Below are 20,836 nucleotides of genomic sequence, written 5' to 3' on the forward strand. Positions count from 1 at the left end.
GCAAATCATACTCCTTATTTCACTAATACTCTCAAAATCACCTTAGATTCTACTATCCCCTACTTTTTTGCCTGCAGTCTTTAGCATCATAAATGTCTTCTCTAGTGAATCCTGTCTTCATGTTATGTTGTCAAACTATTTGGATTTTGTTTTACTCTCACTGATTTATTCCCTTAAGCATTAACTGTTTTGGTCTTCTTACAGCCCATGGAATTCTTAAATGTTACCTATGATACCACAGTTCAAAAGAATTGATTTTCTTGGCTACAAAGTTATTTATAGTCTGCCTCTCATAGCTGTATGTTATTACTTGGAAAACAATAGCTTTGAGTGTACTGACCTTTGTTGAAAATGTGATGTGCTGACACTTTGAAATCTTATTCACATTTGGCAGTAGCTTTCTTTACAAAATCATTTTTTACTTTCATGGTTACAATCACCAGCTGCACGCATCTTTGAGCCTAGGAAAATAAAATCTGTTCCTTCCTCCACTTTTTTCTATTGGAAAGAATCGATAAGGCAAGATGACTTAAATGTAGTTATTTTGATGTTCCGTAAGACTCAACTTTAATTTGTTCAGCCAAGTCCATAACCTCTCTCCAGTCCCTCACTCAAACAGTATTTAACAGTGTTGAAAATTGGTTTATGCAACACTGTCTCCTTTTAAACCCCAAAAAAACAAAATTACTGCTCTTTGCTCCTACTCATAGGTCACCTCATCCACACTTCACAGTCACCTCTAGCAATGGAACTAACATATCCCCTGACACTACAACCCATCTACTGGGAGTAACAATTGATAACAACCTTAGCTATGATGACCATATTAATGCTACTATATAGTCTGTCAACAAAAAACTAGGCACCCTTTACAGAATCAAACCCTTCCTTACCCCTTCAGCCAGAATCACTATTGCCCAGACTCACCTAATCTCTACCCTTTTCTATGCTTTTGCAATATATACCAACCTATCTAGAAACAACCTCACCAAACTTTCTACTAGTTACAATAGCATAACCAGATTTGCCACTGGCACCCCTTTCAGAACTCACCACTGTCATAACCTCAAACAACTGGGATGGTTAGAACTGCAGAACCTACTACTTTGTCAACAACTTGTTATCACCCAAAAGATCCTTTATCACCCTAATAATACCCCAATCCTTACTAAGCTGATTACCCCCTACAAAAATCTTGCAACTCTATGCTCAGCTAACAAAATTCTAGTCTCCACTATTAAATCTAAAAACAAACCTGGGGACTCACTTTTCGCCAACACAGTAGGAAAAAGCTGGAACCAGCTTCCTAGTGAACTTTCATCTCTTGCTTCCTCTCATCTCTTTAAAAAGCATCTTAAAGAATATCTTAAAAATCACTGGCTTTGTCCCTGCTCTAACCCAGACTGATATACCCTGACTGTTGTCTCCTTCCCCTTTTTGCTCTCCTTACACTTCTATACTCCACTGTTCTATGTCACATACCTGTAAATTTTTTTTTTACAATTCAATATTGTCTTTGCTTTTTTGATTGCTCTCTCTCAAATTTTTGCTCACATTATTTGATCTGTGTGTTAACCTACTAAGTACACTAAATAACTTATGTCAACCTCAATGTAACAATGTCCTGTAATTTGTTTTGACTATTACTAAATATTGTAATCTTTGTCACTACTAATGCTTGGAGCTTTTCTCCCCGGGCCTCTACTGAAAATGGACATATATCTAGTTAGACTAGCCCGGTCAACAAATGTAAAATAAAAATAAAATAAAATAAATCCAGATTTTGTACTTTCTACTTTCATTTTCATCAACAGGTGCTTCAATGCTCCCTCATTTTCAGCCATCAGACTAGTATCATCTGCATATCCAAGCCTGTTAATGTATATCCCAGTGGTATTGATTTCAGCATCTAATTCCATTATCTCATTAATATCAGCATATCAATTAAATAAGTAGAGTGGCAATAGATAGGCTTGCTGTGCTCCTTTCCCTATACTAAACCAGTTACTAATTCCATATGTGGTTTTAACTGTTGTTTCTTGTTGTGTGTGTAAATTTCACAGGAGTCAAAGAAGGTGATTTGGTATCTCAATTTTTCTACGAAATTACCATAATTTGTTATGGTTCTAATGGTCAGAGTTTTAGAGTAACCAATTATGCACTCCCTGGAAGCACTAATTACCAAGGAGAACGCAGACATATGCAGTCATGGAAACATGGTTCAGCACCATGGACAGAACACCAGCTATCAAAGGCTACAATGTCTTTCACACATTTCAATCCTCCTCAGCTTAGAATAAAACAAAGGGAGGAGATAGCTCAGTGTTCATAAGGGACAAGTACACCACTAGATTGGTCAACAACATGACTTGCTTGAGCTGCACTACGCCCAACTAACCAGAGGTGTGACCCCCTATTATATCCTTACTAGCTATAGACCCCCTAACATAAGTCTGGAAAACCATACCTGCTACCTAAACCTATTGGGATCTCTTAACATTCAGCCTAACACTACACTTATGAATGACTCCAACTACCCTCCATAAATTGGGAGAATTATACAACCCATAATTAACTTGCTCAGAGATTTTTGGATTTTGTCAGTGCAAACACCCTGGAACAACTAGCTAGTTCCCCATATAGAAGTATAAATTTCCTAGACATGATACTCATAAACAGCAGGGGATGCTGCTCCCTCCCATGCATTAATTCCTCCCTAGTAAGATATGACCACCAAATGACCTCCTTCAGTATTAAAATTAACCCAGATGATCAAATCTGCCAAAGCTAACTCTGAGGCAAAGATTGCCTTTCAGGTGAAAGATAACCATAAGGCTTTTTTTTAATTATGTTCATTACCTCAGGGGAAATGCTCAGCAATGTGCCCAGTTAATCATGAATGGCAACATTTAAACCCAGCCTGAAACTATAGCAGACCTGCTGGCTGACAAGTTCAGTTCAAACCTCTCCCTCACTCACCTCCTACCAGACCCAAAGAAATACTTTGCTGCATGCACAAAAGCCAAAAACACAAACTCCATTGGTCCCAACAACATTCCAGGATTCTTTTTAAATAGCTTAAACCAGAATCTATCTGGGCCACTAGAGAACCTCTTTAACCATTGCCTCCAGACTTGCTTTGTCCAAGAGGAACGGAGGACTGCAACAGCCATCCCACTGCACAAGGGGGACCCATAAAATGACTCGGGGAACTACAGACCCATAAGATTCACCAGTCTTATGTCCAAGGCCACAGAGAGAATTACCATTGACCAGATTAATAATGACACAGGAACTCTCCAAACACTGGATCAGACCCAATTTGCTTTGTCAAAGGAAGGTCTTCCCTACTCAATCTGGTGGACTTATTCAAGAAAGTCACTAGGGACATGGATGAAGGTAAAACAGTACACACCACTTAGCAAGACATGACCAAGCTTTTAGAACAATCCTCCACTCAGGCATCACAGATAAACTTACTGCATTAGGCTAAATCCCTACAACATTAGGTGGATAGCAAGCCTGTTCACTGGCAAGACACATGCTGTCCAGACAGGCAAATTCACTTCTCATAAGAAACCTGTTACTAGTGGTGCCCCACAAGACTCAATGTTGAGAACCTTCCTGTCTGATATATACTTCACTGAAGTGAAGGCCAGTCTTGGGGCCTGTGGCTCAACAAGTTGGCCAATGAATGTAAGCATTGAATCCCCAAATGATGTTGACATCCTACAAGCTGCCCTAAAAATTACAAATAACTGATGCCAAAACCATGGTCAGAGACTAAAGACTAAAAAATGAGTAACCATACCATTCAGTAAGTCACATATCCCTGCAAATTATAATACTGATAGCACATCCCTACAAGTAGACCAAGTGGTGAAGAACCTAGGAACACAGATATAGATAGCAACTAGAACTTTGACCACCAGGTAGTTACTGTAGTGAGGACCAGGTATTTACTGTGGTGAGGAAATCCTTCTGTGTGGCTCAATTTAAAGTAAAGGCATGGGATCAAGTTCAAAGGAAGTCATAGTACTCCACACTAATGCAGCCCATAATTGAGCACAATGCTCCCTACTGCATGTACCTAACCGGCACTTCCACCAACTGGAGTGGTCACAGAGGTTTCTCACTAAAAAATACAAAGCATAAGACATGTGTTTATGCAGACCAACTGAAGGCTGTATCCCATTACTCTGTCTCAGATCAATTATTGAGAGGTGACATATGATGTGACTTATGGCTGACCTACAAAGGCATTCTCTGATCTAGTCCTGATAAAAATGTTACATATTCACAAGAAAAGTTATACGAGGGTTACACATTCTATGGGCCTGAAAACCTACTTGTGACTCTAACAGAACTTGCTGGAGAGACAGATTCATATCCCAAAGGCTACCTCATCTATGGAATAAACTTCCCATCTTCATAAAACAAACCCTGTCCATCACACTTTTCAAAAAGAATTTGGATAAATAGCTGTAGAACCATAAATTCTCTCCTTGTCACTCATGTCCCTTATGTACAGAGGCAGTCTGCAAAATGACTCAAGGCTCCAACACCCAAAGACCCACTATCCTGATACTACCCCATCCCATATTTGGGGAATTAAGATACAATATTGTCATATCCTGGGTAATATTGGCTAGACCTGTGAAGACTCTTGCACTATTAGCCTAGTAATAATCACTTATGAAACTATGCTGTTTGAAGGGGGAAAATGATACTTTTTAAATGAAATGCTAAGCTGTGCTGTGGAGGAAGAATAATAAACAGATTCTTTTTGCACAGATGTCTTTGGCCTACTGGTATGCATCTTGTCACAAGGGGTCTTGAAGTAAACAATGATGTAGGAATATTGTTTGAGTGATCTGGGAGGCAAAGGGAGGTACTGATAGTGGTATAACGATTGCTGGCATTTTCCCGTGCAGTTTCCTATCTGCATGCAGTTTAGACATGATTAAAGGAGAATGTGCTTTTAAATTATTAATGAGCTATAGCAGTCAACAAGGGCGGCTGACAGATTTGGATAAACTTATAGTAGCCAAGGATTAGTCCTTATATTCTTGCAGGGGATTTTGTGAGGCCAATGTCTCCTGCCCTGGTCAGGGCACCATACTCTCCTACCCTGGTTGGAGATGTTTGGCCTGGCTCTTGCTCACATAGAAATTTATAGTTTGTGCTTTTTGAGTTTAAAATGGAGTCGCAAAGGGAATTTCCCGATTACAGACACCTAAAATACAGTACAGTACAGTCTGAACTGTTTGACACTACAGAATGCATGGAAATGACAGCTGAATGTGATCAAAGACAGAGAGTTTATTTGTGGGAGGAGCTGAACTGATTATTCATTGATATTTCACTGTAGTCAAATGAGAAAAGCATGCTATCATGTTACTATATCGCAGCAAAGATAACCTCCCACCAAACTTTGAAGATTATATCATAGTGAAGGACTGGCATATAGGGCTCAGAAGGGTTAATGCAAGCTTATTGTTTTTCATACTGGTTAGGAGCTACACACCCCTTTCCCCATATTTGTCTAGGTTGTCTGGCTTCTGCTCAGATGTCAGATGGGGAGCTGACTGATTTGTTTTTTTTAAAGATTTTGGAATGTTGTGGAAAGGGGATAAGCCATATCAGAATGATATGAACACTATAAATACTAATTTGCAAAGCATTTGTTCAACAGTGCAGAATCATGCTCAAAATGACTAGAATGTGAGCCATCCAGTGCATCATATTAAACTACTATAGTATTTTATTGGTTGGTATTTTCCCTTTGACACCTTCTTGTAGATGGACATAAGAAGAATTACATTGTACTATGTTGTTTTAGTTTTAAGAGGGGAAGTTATATTATAGTGCATTTGGAAGGGTAGGTACTTCAGCTGTTGTGACTCAAGGAAAAATATTATTAGAGAAGAGGTTTGCACCTGTTTATTTAATACAAAGTAGTCTCATTATTTTTTTATGAATATTAGGTTACCATATTTACCTAAGACTCCGGAGATAGTGTTACAAATCTGTCTATGATGCCCTGTAGTTTTCTGATAAATTAATTTCATTTGATGGGTCATTAACAAAATAAGCAAGTATATAACATTTATTCTACTGACCTACAGTTTTTAGAAGCTGTAACAGTGTAATGCTATGTTTATTTGATATGAAAGTATGAAAGACTGAAAATATTTGGAAAACCTAAACTAAGCCTAGCATTTGAGACACCTTATGGGGCAGCCACGGTGGTGCAGCGGTTAGAGTTGCCGCCTCACTGCAAGAGGTTCTCCAGTTCTATTCTCAGCTGGGGTGCCTTCTGTGCGGAGTCTGCATGTCCTCCCTGTGGTTGTGTGGGCTTCCTCCGGGTGTTCCGGTTTCCTCCCACATCCCAAAGACAGTAGGTGGATTGGATACTCTAAATTGGCCCTAGGTGTGAGTGCGTGTATGTGTGTGTGCCTTCTGTGGAAGGTCGGGCGCCAAGCTGGCAACTCAACACTGCAAAACTCCACTGCCAATCATGAGCGGACAGATGATCCACTGTGGCGACCCCTAAATGGGAAAAAGCAAAAAGAAGAAGAAGAAGAAGATTTGAGACACCTTATGTTAATGATACAGGCTATGGTTTTTTGGGGATCAGGGCATGCAGATTTTTTTTCTTTTCTTTTGTTTTAATAATTAGTTTAACTTACCATTTTTAAAACTGGATACACATGAATGTATATATAACAATCTGTGAGTGTGCTTGCATATAATAACTCAAAAAGATCAAACCTTGGTAGGGCTTGTGATAATATCTACATATGGATTTAATATCAGTCCTACATAGGTGAATAGCCCCAAGTACTTAATTTCATAATCCAAAATAACCAACATATATTCAGTCCCATTTTAGGATTTTATCAATGCCCAAATGCTATATTTCCTTCCTCTGCTCTAAGTGTCATCTTCCCTTTGCTCCTTTTAGTTTATCTTGCTTGTGGGGACAAAGCCATGACTTCTTTCAGGGTCAGTCTATCATGAGGTAGAAGGTTACTTTCTCCTCTCTTACCAATATAATATGATTTCCAAGTAGGAATCTCTTTTGAAGAAAAGCAAATTATAAAAGTCTTGTCTTTCAGCTTTTTCCGGTTAGGGGTCACCACAGTGGAACTCCGGTCCGTTAATGATTGGCAGTAGATTGTCACAGTGCCGAGTTACCAGCACAACACCCAACCTTCAACGAAGGCACGCCCATTATAAAAGTACTCCTTAGAATCAGAGATGTGTCTACCTCATGTTTTTTTTTTTGTTCTATTTCCTTTCCTTTCTTGACACATTGCACATAATGCTCCTTCCTCTGTTTGAAATTCTTGTATTTTAGCTCGCCATGAATATCATTCGGTCTGTTCAAGGTTATCATGTTTCTCAACTTACATTATGCTCTTGATTTCTTTTCTTCTCTTAGGTGCTCTCAGTCTGTTTCAGAGTGACTGAACACCACTCTTAGTTTCTTTTTTCTCTCTAGATTGTTCTCTCTCTGCAAAGTATTTAGCTTTAGTTTTACTTTTTTCCTTACTTGTAGATGCTTGTTGCCTAGAGCTTTCCCTTATTTAAGGTTTCTGTCATACACTGACAGAAATGGATTAGGAATCTTTTCAAGTACTGTTTCCTCCTTTTTAGCCAAACTACTGTACTTCTTATTCCTTAGTTTCTCCTTCTTGGCACTCAGCTGCTACTTAGAATTCTTCATATCTGGTGTTTTGTATTTTAGCTTCACAGAAAATTTAGAATGCCATTCATGTTGTACATTTGTTACTTATTTTAACTTCATTCCCCTGGAACACACCCATTCAGTCAGTGAACCCACCTTTTTAGTTCTGCTAGTCATTTCAACCACCTGCTCTGCAATACTTTTTGGCTGCAGTGATACATCTACTGTTTGCTTTATAACACTGTAAATGTTGCAATATTTCACTGTGTAACTCAATTTTTTACTGGTTCTGCTGCTGCAGGCTGCTCTGACATAAGTATACACTAAAACATCTCTTTATATATGTAGGCTCTTCTTCCCTCTATATCCTTAGCCATTTTTTACCTTTTGCACTATGTAATTCTATGCCTTGATTTTTCTGTCAGACACTCTACTGAATGTATTTGGTGGTTGCTGTCTCCCCCAACCTTATAGGTTAGCAGGAGGTGTTTTCATTGATTTCTTTAATTGCCGGCTCCCTTTTCCACAATGATAACTTGTTTCAAATGGATTAACCCATTCCATCACCTTCACAAATTTTTAATGTGGGGAAAATCCCTTTTATCATATTGTGTTAAACTCTGTATTACAGCAGCAAGATGACTTTACTTTCTGGGACTAGACCATAGAAGATATGACAAATTGTACAGTTTGTATTTTATTTTTATTTAATTTTCTGAAAAAGAACAGTTTGTACCATTGCAATGATACGTTGCATTGTATTTTAATAAAAATCCATTACTTTATGGACAAAAGATCTCTGTTGACTTATTTTAATACTACACTGGCAGGTGTAGTGAGCAAATCTGCCTGAAATTTGAGCAAAATTATCCCTGACTGAAAATACAGCAGTATCACGGTGGATTAGGAGTTTTGTTCTATATGTGGCATACATCCATGTTGCCCCAGGATGCTAATAGAAATAACTGCTGCAAATTAAGTCTGCAGCAGTTGAGAGTATGCCAGTCACAGCAAAGTCAATGGCCATGACAAAGTCAAGTACAAAGTTATATACTATATAGCATATAGTGTATATATATATATATATATATATATATATATATATATATATATATATATATATGACTATTGATTAATTGGGTTAACAAATTAACACAATTAACTGTTTCAAAACATTTGCGATTAATTTCCAGTTGTAAGAATAAAAACATGAAAAATACCATAGCTAATCTCACCACCAACTTTCCACAAACTACCTTAGCTCCTTAAAATATATCCACATAAAATACCTTTACTTCCCCTTTACCCAGCTTTTCTCTCTCTCTTATACCTACCACCATTATAAACAAACTGAAACTTGGCACCAATGCCCCTCACAACCAACCTCCAGAATTCCTACAAATACCAGCTAACTCTGTTTCTTAGCCCATCAGCATACTTCTTAATAGATCTATTCAAGAGTCTAATGTACCAACAATTTGGAAAAAAAGCATATATTCTCCCTTTTCTTTTAGATGGAAACACACTGACATCTTCAACTTTCGACCATTTGCTATCTTCACGCTCACCTCTAAGATCTTGGAAAAATGCACTCACACTCAACTTCTTAATTATCTGCTACACAACCAAATCTTTTCTACCACTCATCATGGTTTTAGGCCAGGTAATAGCACTACTGCAGCTCTTATATCCTAATTTGGTAAACTTAACTGGGCCCGTGATACATGTAAAATTCTCTTTCTTGATCTTTCTAAGGTCTTTGATACTGTATCCCACCCTCTTTTTCTCACTAAACTATCTGACTTAGGCATCTCTCCCCTACCTTAAATTGGTTCTCAAACTACCTCACAGATAGGCAACAATCAACCAAATGTCAACATTCTTTCTCTCCATTCCTTGGCACAACCACAGGTGTTCCCCAAGGATCCGTACTAGGCCCCCTTCTGTTCAGCATTTTTATCAACAATTTCCTCACCACTCTCAATCAAGGTACCATCATCCACTACACAGTTGACTCAACCTTCATCTGTACTGCCACTTCCACATCTGAAATGCAGTAGCTCACCCAAAGTGCCCTCAATTCTACTGAAACATGGATGACCAATGACCATCTTTCCCTAAACCCCCCAAAAAATAAACTTGTGCTATTTCCCCATAAAAAAAACACTTTCATAAACAAGGATGAATTTACTCAAGATAACACTATTATTGATGTTGTCCCAAACACAAAACTACTAGGTGTCATCACAGATGAAAATCTAACATATTCACAGCAACATCAAAAAAGAACACATCAAAAAGTGGGCATTCTCTAGGGACAGAAATACTTTCTCAACCACTTCACAAAACTATCCCTAGCCTTTTCCTTTCTGCTACCATCTCTCCTATATGGCATCCCTCTTCTGATCAATATTCAGTCATCTCTGAAATCAAAACTTGACTCGTGCTACAGTAAAACTGCTAAATTTGTAACCGATGCAAAATATTCATCTCATCACTGTGCCTCATTAAAACCACTAGACTAGTTAGAACTCCTTCATTACCTTAGATATTTACAATTAACCACTGCACACAAACTTATATTCAGGCCATCAATCTGCCTTGCCTTTTCTTCTCTACTTACTCTATACCATCCAAAAAGACCTCTCAGATCTGAAAATCAGCCTAAACACAGAAAAAACATAAACTTTCAGCTGGTCAGATGGTGCTTTACTATTGCTAAACTATGGAACACCCCCCCCCCTCCCACTATCATTCAGGACTACCAGCAATGCAGCTCTCTTTAGAAAATCCCTGAGACAACATCTGTCATCTCTATGGCAATGCACATGTGCCAAAACTAAACTTCCCAAAACCTGACACTACCCTACACCTTCATTAATTACTACTCTGATATAACTCTTTCTCTTTCAATTTACTAACTTAACTGTGGTACTGTACTATCTTCTATATTTTCTTACCTATATTTAAGCCAAGGCCTTTACAAAGACCAATTATTCAGACTATGGGGCAAGAACCTATGATACTTACTTGAGTAACTTAATTATCTAAGCTTTATATCCTATCTTGTTATATTCTAATTGCACAAACCACTTTATCCTTAATGTTATAATCTAATAATGTACCAAGATTTTTACCTTGCTCATTCAACTGTCTACTGCAATTCTTGAATAGTTATGTATGTACTCATCATGTTGATCTATTCTACTGTTTGTATTGTGTATTGTATATTATTGTATAATTGATTGTGGAGCTTTTCTCCCCGGGCCTCCACTGAAAATGGGCTCACCATGGCCCAGTGGACCATCGCGGTAAACAAATACAAACAAATAAATAATAAATCCATTTTGGGGGAAAAAAAAGCTTGACATTCAGGTGGAGTTCTTGTTTAAGATAAAAATGTTACAAGGAAACTTATTGAATCTTTTTTCAGAAGCAAACATGTCTATATAGACAAGAAACAAATTAATTAAAGTCCCTTTAGTATTCCATTAGATTTCAAATCATGAATAAAATTACCTGATTTAGAACCAGGAACTATATCTCTAAAGTTCAGCATTTCAGCCAGGTTTGCTTTCTCATCATTATACCAGAAGCCAATGACTTGAATGAAAAGCAAAATACACTTGTGTGAGTTGCACCTTAGACAGTAGACTTTGGGGTGTAAGGGCTTTTTCCTGCCCAGGAATCAATGGCTGGCCAGCTTCATACAGCTCTGGCTCCCCCCACTCCTTTACTCTGACTGCTGATTGGCTAATGTTTTGTTGGCTGATGTCTTCCTGGTCTAATGGTTACATGGATATAAAATTCCTGGCCCATTTCTGAATAAACATTCTTGTTCCAGAAAATTCAAAGTTTACACAAGCAGTACACATTTTTTATATAAAAGTAGACCAAACTACCTTAATAAACACTGTAAACTAAAAATAGTGGTCCCTGATAGGAAACTTCCAATACTGAGAAAAAATACTGGATTTTAGTCAAGAAATAGATACACTGCATTTTTTATTAAAAGGGCAATAATTTCTGAATGCAGGTGTTCCACAAAGGAAGCTTATTTGCTACAAACAAAGGTCTAGGCTGATAGCTGCTACTGAGAATTCCGAGAGAGAAATGCTTCTTCACAAGAAGGCAAGAAATTACTGACGAAAACTTCACTCTGACTGCTGAGTTCTCTCCATGGGGTTAGCCAATCAGTAGTCAGAGCGAAGGAGTGGGGGGGCAGCTAGAGTTTTTTTGAAGCTGTCCAGTTGTTGCTTCCTAGGCAGGAAACAACCCATACTGCCTAAAGGCTACTGCAGCAGTGGGAATGATGAACATGCTAGATGACAGAAGGATTATGCACAATGTAGACAGATTAGAAGAAACATTACGATATTTTATCATTTTCACATCACTGTATTCACTTTTACACTTTTAAGTCATATAAATGAGCTCAACAAGCAAATCATTTTCATAATCCTAAATATAATAAGATTTAAATTATTAATACATTCTATAATAACAGTCGCAGAGAAATCTAGATCTGTTTTTGCACTGCAATCATGCATCTTGGCATCTATGTCTGTAGAGTTGACAAGTCTAAAGCAAGTATTTATTAATATACTTAGCTGAGTCCAAAGTCTGAAACCACATCTTAAGGAAGACAGTCCAAACACTGCTTCAGTTCTAAACACAAGCAATAAAGACTTCATAAACATTGAAACAGAAGAGAATTTACTTCTGAGTCTTTACAACAAATGTTCTGACTTCCTTTAGACACAGAAACAGAAGACCCCTAAAATGACTAGACAATCAGTTTTAAAAAGCCTAAACATTTAAATTGTCTGGAGATGATGATTATCCTAAACAGACTAAACATTAAGTTCTTCAACATACATTCAACTGTATGAATCATGCAACTGGGTTTGGAAATTAGTGTTTTCTTGATTAATGTCAGGTGCAAACCTGTACTGAAAATGAAGTTTCATTTTAAAGCAATCTTTTCAGACTTATGGTAGTGAAAATGGAAAATGACAATGTTTGACATGGAAAGAAACAACATCAGAGTATTTAAGCAATAACCCACGCCTGGGTGTGGGTAATGCTGGATTTATCCACGGTTGGTGTGGTTTGGTCACGAGGGCGAAGAGAGTGTATTCCAGAGAATCACTGCAATATAAAATGTAGAAACCACAGTGTTCTTACATAAGTGAGCTATGCATTGATACTTTTTAATGTCCAGTTTAGAGAAGATTATTTTCCTTTAGAAACACTCCGGAGATCATAAAGTTTTCTGAAACTTTACAACACAATTTAATTTCTGTGAAGCATTGGTTCAATTTTGATGTAATGTTGTATGTTGTTTGGTGCACAACAAAGTCCTTGCATTTGCTGTCATTAGTTCATAACTGTAAATTCAGAATATATATATATATATATAATTGATATCAGAATGTTTCCTTATTTTGTATCATGTGTTATAAAATAAGCCTGATCTCATCCTTCAAGGCATAGTATCCTTATATATATATATAATGATACGATACCTCGAAGGATGAGATAAGGTTTATTTTATAACACATGATACAAAATAAGGAAACATTCTGAAATCAATTGAAAATATAAATCTAGTGTGGTCTTCTCATTTCACATATCTGTGCAATCTTAAGGTGCATTAATCTTTCGATAATAATTTTACTACATTATAAAGGTGCTCTCTGAGTTATTACACACTTTATGCTATCTAATCTGCACTATTGTAAAGTTTCATTCCTTAATTTTTACTGTTAGTTAAAATCAAGTTAACAGGTTGTCCGTACCTTTGCTGGTAATAATCTGTGGCACTTCCTTCTCTGCTGGTGAGGCACATTGGATTCTGTTCCCTACAACAAGTCCATCCATTTCCGCCAAATCTTCAAACGTGCAGTTCACCCCAGCAGAGAGTTCAGGGGCATTGTGAGCCTCTAACACCAACTGTAATAAGCAGAGTGATACATTAAATGAAAACCTTAAAAGATCACTGTTCTGCAAATTAAACTTGCAGTGTTAAGCATTTAAAAATAGACAGACAAATATAAAGACACTGGCATATCAGAAGACGCTGCTCTTTGACAGAAGTTTTATTTAAATGCTATGGTCCTACATTGACGTTATTATCTGAATGCAGATATTGTGCCACTAATTAAGTTTGCAGAAGCCCACTGCTTTGATTATCTGAGACTCAGATCATTGTGATTATATTCACAGTTCAACTCCAGCTAAGCTATCACCCAGGGCTGATGTCACTGGATAATATCCCTGAAAATCACAGAAAATATTGACAAGCACGATGAATTAAATGCTGTTTGTAAAAAGTCAACTTACCTAACCTAAACCACAAGAAAATCTTTTGTTATACTGAATGCACTGTTGCTTTTGAATGACCTGTAAATTCTCTAAGCTGCCTAATAAATATATATTTTTTGTTTTCCTCTTTATAAAACACAGTAGATTTGCCATCTGCTTTCTCTGAAATCTTTATTCACATGTGATCCATATCTTATAGGTGAGAATAAAACATGTACTTTTGTTTATTCTGATAGCCATATGGTTACTGGCACATGAGCCCTTTAGAAAACAGCAATAAGCATACTCTGAGAGCAGAACAGAACAGCACATCTCATGTGAATTTCAGATATAATCCCAAAAGCACAATGCATGCAAAAAATATGGACAATGTTGTACAAGGGTAAATGAAAACAACATCCAATCATGGACACCTACTTAAGACCTAAGACCTAGTGTGTCTGTCAGTAAATCCTGTTCATTCACACTGACACTGCATGACTGACATGATTAAGACTGTATCATAAATACTATGATAACACACTGTACAGTATATGTGAGGAGAGGATTAGGCAGTCTACTATTGGACCAATGACTGGAGAACGGAGCAGGGGATCGTGGGAGAGGGAAGCATAGAAGGATGAGGAGCTGTTCAGCTGAGTGTGTGTTCATGCCAGTCTTCATGGAACTGCATTGCTGCAGCCAATGAGGGAAAAGAATATTTAATGAGCTGTGCTTTGCAGAAAGGCTGTTGGAAGAAAAGGAGGAGAAAGCGATGGAAGATGATGGATAGCCAGTGAAAAAAGGGAAAACTACAAGAGAACAGCAGAAGAACTGCAGGAAGAAATACAGTTAGGAATAATGAAGTAAGGTGCTATAACCAGGCTGGACAAAGCTAAAAATAATAGTAGGAATAAGGGAGACATTTATATGGCCAGGCAGGAGAAGACTGAAACTGGAAAGTAATAAAGGTGTACATCGCAGGCAGAGGAAGTAAAAAGAGAAAGGAACATCCAAGAGGAGGGAAACAGATCCATGGAAAAACAGATCACATTCAATGGATAGGCAGGCTTAATGGAAAACTGCGAAGGTAGACATAGGCAGGAAAGGCAGTGCAGAAGGTGCAGTTGTTACAAGCACCACCATGTAAGGGCATCAAAGAGTTTGTCGGTTTATAAACTGCCATTAAAGAATTGTGATTGCTATCACTAAATGGCAGCTTGTAAACTGCCAGACTGTTATTTTCTTTTAAAGGTAGCAATGAATTATTAGGTTGCTACATAATCATTTGTTGGAACTTTCATTACAAAAACAGTATAACAGTTTACAAGCTGTCATTAATCAGCTGTGATTGACTACAAAAAGTGAGGAGGCAAAATGGTTGTGCTGGCTAGGGTACCAAACTGACTTGCTACACTGATACAGGCATGGTGATAAAACATAGACTGAAAACATTTTGGCAGAAAACTATTTGTTTGATTCTCGGCTAAAGCTCCTTCTGTGTGGAGTCTGCATGTCCTCCCTGCAGTCGAGTAATTTTTAAGACATGCAGGTAGGTGTGCGTGTGTATGTGTGTGCCTTCTATGAAAGTTGGGCACTGGGCTGGCAACTTGACACTGTAAAAACACCACTGCCAATCAATCTGTGGACCAGAGATCCGCTGTGGCAGCCCTTAACTGTGAAAAGCAGAAAGACATTGCTTACTATTTATTTATTTTTTAACACAAAAGTTTTTATGAGGAAAATTGGCACAACTTCTTCACTGGACCACAGTTAATACTAGCAGACTAGAAAAATCCCCTAGTGCCTCAAAGTTCTAAGACTTCCTCCTGGAGGACTGGACGTTTCCAACTTCATTACAAATAGAATAAAGGTTTGGGATGAGGATTTTAGAGACAGAGACTTGACAAGCAACACTACTGCCATGGGACAAGACTGTGAGTGTGTGCGTGTGTGTGTGTGTGTGTGTGTGTGTGTGTGTGTGTGTGTGTGTGTGTGTGTGTGTGTGTGTGTGTGAGAAAGAATATAGGATTTCTTTAACATCATGTGGGATTGTTGATTTAGCACTAGAAATACTAAGTGAAAGGAATTAAATGCAAACATAAAGGATACAGAAAGGGAGGTGTTGGAAAGGGGGGAATACAGGTTTCTGTTAAATGCTGCTGAAAGTAAAGCTTAGAAAGTGGGAGGCCCGTATCCTTGTTGTAAGGATAGGAAAGGGTCATGTTTAAAGACAAAGTAAGAATGCAAATTACATTAAAATAACAGGTGGCAATAGCAATATACTGTGCAGATATTCAACTCTAAACAATGTAATGTATTCTACCTAAAGAGCAACATTGTCACCAACAATTCTTTTGTATTTTAAACTTTGCACACTGCTTTACAGTCAATGTTAGCATAGAAAAGTAGGTAACAGGCAAATGGAGAACAAGACGGGGCGCCAATCAGATAAACTACTCAGCTAAGTAGTGAAGCTCGCAACGCACCTCTGCCTGTACTCACTTCCACCTCCTCTGCAGTATGTTGCTGATGTAAATGTAAGAAAACTGAATCAAATCTAAAAGAAACAAATGGGAAGCACAGCCACACAAGGAAATATATATTAACTAATAAAAAAATAAATAAATAAGTGTTTGACCCTTTGCCTTGCTCTACTGTTAAGTCATGAGCGTGCATGCAGGTTATTGATATTTAGCAGCACAATTCGAAACATCTAGATGACTTTCTCATGACCCGCTGGCTTGCTGCAGTTTATTCAATTCATTTCCTAATGCTGGCTGGAGTAAGTCCACAGTTTTCTTCTGTTTGAACCTGAGTTCCTACCCCGAGGCAAAGTTAATCTTGGAGTTCAGAGTGTTTTTTTGTTGGAACAACAAAAACAGACTTAGTGCCAGAAGAAAAGATAACAGACAACAGAAGAACAACTAGAGATGTGTTATAAGGGACTGACAAGATGGAAAATGTAAGAAAAAAGAACTGCCTGGTGGCAGCCATACACACGTGCAAGCACGTGAAGTGAGATGATATGAAGGCAGACTGTCAAGAGGCTTTTTTTTCCAGTCTACCATCAGAGAAAGATAACTAGATAAAATGAAGATAAGTCAAAGGCAGAATTGCAACATGTCAGTCACTGTCTGATGGATTTAGGAAAAAAAAAACAGAGATGTCTCTTTGAGAACTCTAATATAGCAAAGGAAACCAGTTCTAAAGAGGCTGTAATTGTAAGTAGTAAAGCTTGCAACTTGTGAATGAATAAAAGCACAATGATGACAACTGCTATTTATTCTCCAAATCAGCTTTTAGTAGACCATGATGATCTCACAGTTAGTGGCACAATTCAGTTTATTCACAGAACGTAAGTCTTGAAAAACTAGGCAAATCTGCTCCTTAACATTACAAATATAGCCATTTCATGGTGATTTTATACTACTTCCTCTTCTGTCTTGCACAATCATGGACCGTGTGTTATAATGTACAGTCATTATCGCAGACTGCACCTCACACACCTTTAAATTCTTAAATACTTAATTTCTAAATAAACATGCTGAATTCACTATGTAAGTTTTAATGCAATGTTTGCCTTTCCACCAAGTTCATAGCTACAACTGACCCTTCCAGGATAATCTTGCTTATCCAGTTAACTAAAGAATGAAAAATTAATGAATGAATGCCTTTAAAGCTTCAAGACTAAACTGATAAATTATTTAGATGCAGTAAAACTGTATGCTTATGCTGCATCCTTGCCAGCTAACAACACTACACTTGTCACTGCAAGTTAGACAAATTTATGAAATTAATGATTATGTTTTGTTATGGATATTACAATCTGGAAGGATGGATTTCTAAGGTGACTTTGTTGCAGTCAAGTTTACCACAGTCCATCTAAACATTATTTCTTGTTACTATATGCTTCTTCTATAAATGATGAATTTACAGCCCTTTCAAACGGTATCATGACCTGAGGAAAACATACTACTCTGAAAACTACTTTATGCATGGAAAAAAGTTTTGTTTCTCCTGCAAAAAACTCACCTGTATTAGTTTTTTTAGCACTTAACCTTTATTAAAAGCAGAGGTTAATTTTCTTAAATAACACAAAGCAACAGGTAAATGAATTTAGATATACAAACATTAATAATCTGGCAACAGGTTTCCACCAAAAACATAAAAAAATCTAAAACAAAATATATGTATCTTACTGATATATACATACAGACTAATATTCAGTTTTACACATGGATTTCAAATCAGTTACCCGACAGGTGGATGAAGTGTGTTTCTTCTAATGTCAATTGTCTGAGGCTCGGGACACTCTGAATCAGCTCGTTTAAGGCAGTTGTCCAGAGGAAATTACTGTCAAGGAGACTTCTAATTGTATATCACCAGTGATGTCCTAATGTGGGATTTCAACCTTCTTCACGTTGGTCCAACTTAGAGGTTAGTATAAGTAAGGTTAGGGGTCTGGTAGTCTTGTCCAGTCATGAAAAAACATTTAATTTCAGCTTTTTGGTGTTTTGTTTTTCCGGCATTAGATTTTTGGTGATTCGGATCTTCGGTGGGTTGGGGTTCAATGGCCTGCAATAGAATTTTTCAGACCTCCACTACCTATTTAATTATAATCAAATCACCTAGTAAGTGGAAGTCATCATTTTTTCCAATGCCCTTTTCACCTCACCTATTCTCCTTTGAGCTCTGCAGTGAATCCAAAAAATCTTACAACAAAAGCAGCCGTTTATTTGTATGTCCAATTTTGTTACTTTCATCTAGCCTCTTCAGTTCTAGTTCATTTATATCTGATATAAAATCAGCCACTTCTTTCATAGTTGTGGGTGTAGCTGCTTCCATTTCCATATGCTTGTTTTTTTAATTATAATTATTAACAAAACTATTAAGCTATGTTCATATCTAGCCCACTCCTCAAAATAAAATTCACCTAGAAAATAGAACTGTTTGTTGATATGCCACTTATCTTCCCTTAGGGAAATGCCCATCACCTGGAAATCTTGCTTAAACTTATATAAATCCTATATTCCCAAAATATGTGATTCTCATCCTCAGGACTTCAAACCTGCAGATCTAGTATTATTTATTTAACATTTGCACCCCAGCCGAGAATCAAACTGGAGAACCTCTTGCTGTGAGGTAACAACGCTACTGCTGCACAACAGTGGCACCCTAGTTCCCAGGAAAATCCAAGCTAACTATTGTGGTATACAAAAGTACTTGGGGAGACATTTATGTATAAAACTATTTTAAGATATTTAAAAAGCTGAAGCTCAGGAATATATGCCTCCAACCTCTCTCAATAACTGGTGCCTGAAAGTGCTCACCTCATCTACTTATCAATAGTGTTCACCTCTTCTCCTTATCAATAGTGCTCCCCTCATCTCCTTATCAATAGTGCTCCCCTCATCTCCTTATCAACAGTGCTCCCCTCATCTCCTTATCAATAGTGCTCACCTCATCTCCTTATCAATAGTGCTCCCCTCATCTCCTTATCAATAGTGCTCCCCTCATCTCTTTATCAATAGTGCTCACCTCATCTCCTTATCAATAGTGCTCCCCTCATCTCCTTATCAGTAGTGCGCACATCCATCTCCTTATCAGTAATGCTCAGCTCATCTCCTTATCAGTAGTGCTCACCTCATCTCCTTATCAATAGTGCTCACCTCATCTTCTTATCAACAGTGCTCACCTCATCTCCTTATCAATAGTACTCAGCTCATCTCCTTATCAGTAGTGCTCACCTCATCTCCTTATCAATAGTGCTCAGCTCATCTCCTTATCAGTAGTGCTCACCTCATCTCCTTATCAATAGTGCTCCCCTCATCTATTTATCAATAGTGCTCACCTCTTCTCCTTATCAATAGTGCTCCACTCATCTCCTTATCAATAGTGCTCACCTCATCTGCTTATCAATAGTGCTCCCCTCATCTCCTTATCAATAGTGCTCTCCTCATCTCCTTATCAGTAGTGCTCACCTCATCTCCTTATCAATAGTGCTCCTCCATCTGCTTATCAATAGTGCTCACCTCATCTCCTTATCAATAGTGTTCCCCTCATCTCCTTATCAATAGTGCTCACCTCTTCTCCTTATCAATAGTGCTCCCCTCATCTCCTTATTAATAGTGCTCACCTCATCTGCTTATCAACAGTGCTCCCCTCATCTCCTTATCAATAGTGCTCCCCTCATCTCCTTATCAACAGTGCTCACCTCATCTTCTTATCAATAGTGCTCACCTCATCTCCTTATCAATAGTACTCAGCTCATCTCCTTATCAGTAGTGCTCACCTCATCTCCTTATCAATAGTGCTTCCCTCATCTGCTTATCAATAGTGCTCATCTCATCTCCTTATCAATAGTGCTCACCTCATCTCCTTATCAATAGTGCTCCCCTCATCTCCTTATCAACAGTGCTCACCTTTTCTCCTTATCAATAGTGATCACCTCATCTGCTTATCAATAGTGTTCCCCTTATCTCCTTACCAGTAGTGCTTACCTCATCTCCTTATCAATAGTGCTCACCTCATCTCCTTATCAATAGTGCTCACCTCATCTCTTTATCAGTAGTGCTCACCTCATCTCCTTATCAATAGTGCTTCCCTCATCTGCTTATCAATAGTGCTCACCTCATCTCCTTATCAATAGTGCTCCCCTCATCTCCTTATCAATAGTGCTCACCTTTTCTCCTTATCAATAGTGATCACCTCATCTGCTTATCAATAGTGTTCCCCTTATCTCCTTACCAGTAGTGCTCACCTCATCTCCTTATCAATAGTGCTCACCTCATCTCCTTATCAATAGTGCTCACCTTTTCTCCTTCTCAATAGTGA

At 37.9% G+C, this 20,836-nt stretch overlaps 1 protein-coding gene across 1 annotated transcript in view; it reads right to left on the reverse strand.

Moving 5' to 3' along the window:
- The window catches only part of PLXNA4 (plexin A4), a 2,762,645-nt gene that overhangs the window by 1,086,304 nt on the left and 1,655,505 nt on the right, over positions 1 to 20,836 (reverse strand). The window contains exon 7 of the mRNA XM_044064236.1: positions 13,495 to 13,648. Within this exon, the coding sequence (XP_043920171.1) occupies positions 13,495 to 13,648 (154 nt within the window). The remainder of the gene's footprint in view (positions 1 to 13,494; positions 13,649 to 20,836) is intronic.

Source organism: Protopterus annectens, chromosome 2.part2, assembly GCF_019279795.1.
Source record: "Protopterus annectens isolate FY-2018-M chromosome 2.part2, PAN1.0, whole genome shotgun sequence".
Taxonomy (NCBI): Eukaryota; Metazoa; Chordata; order Ceratodontiformes; family Protopteridae; genus Protopterus; species Protopterus annectens.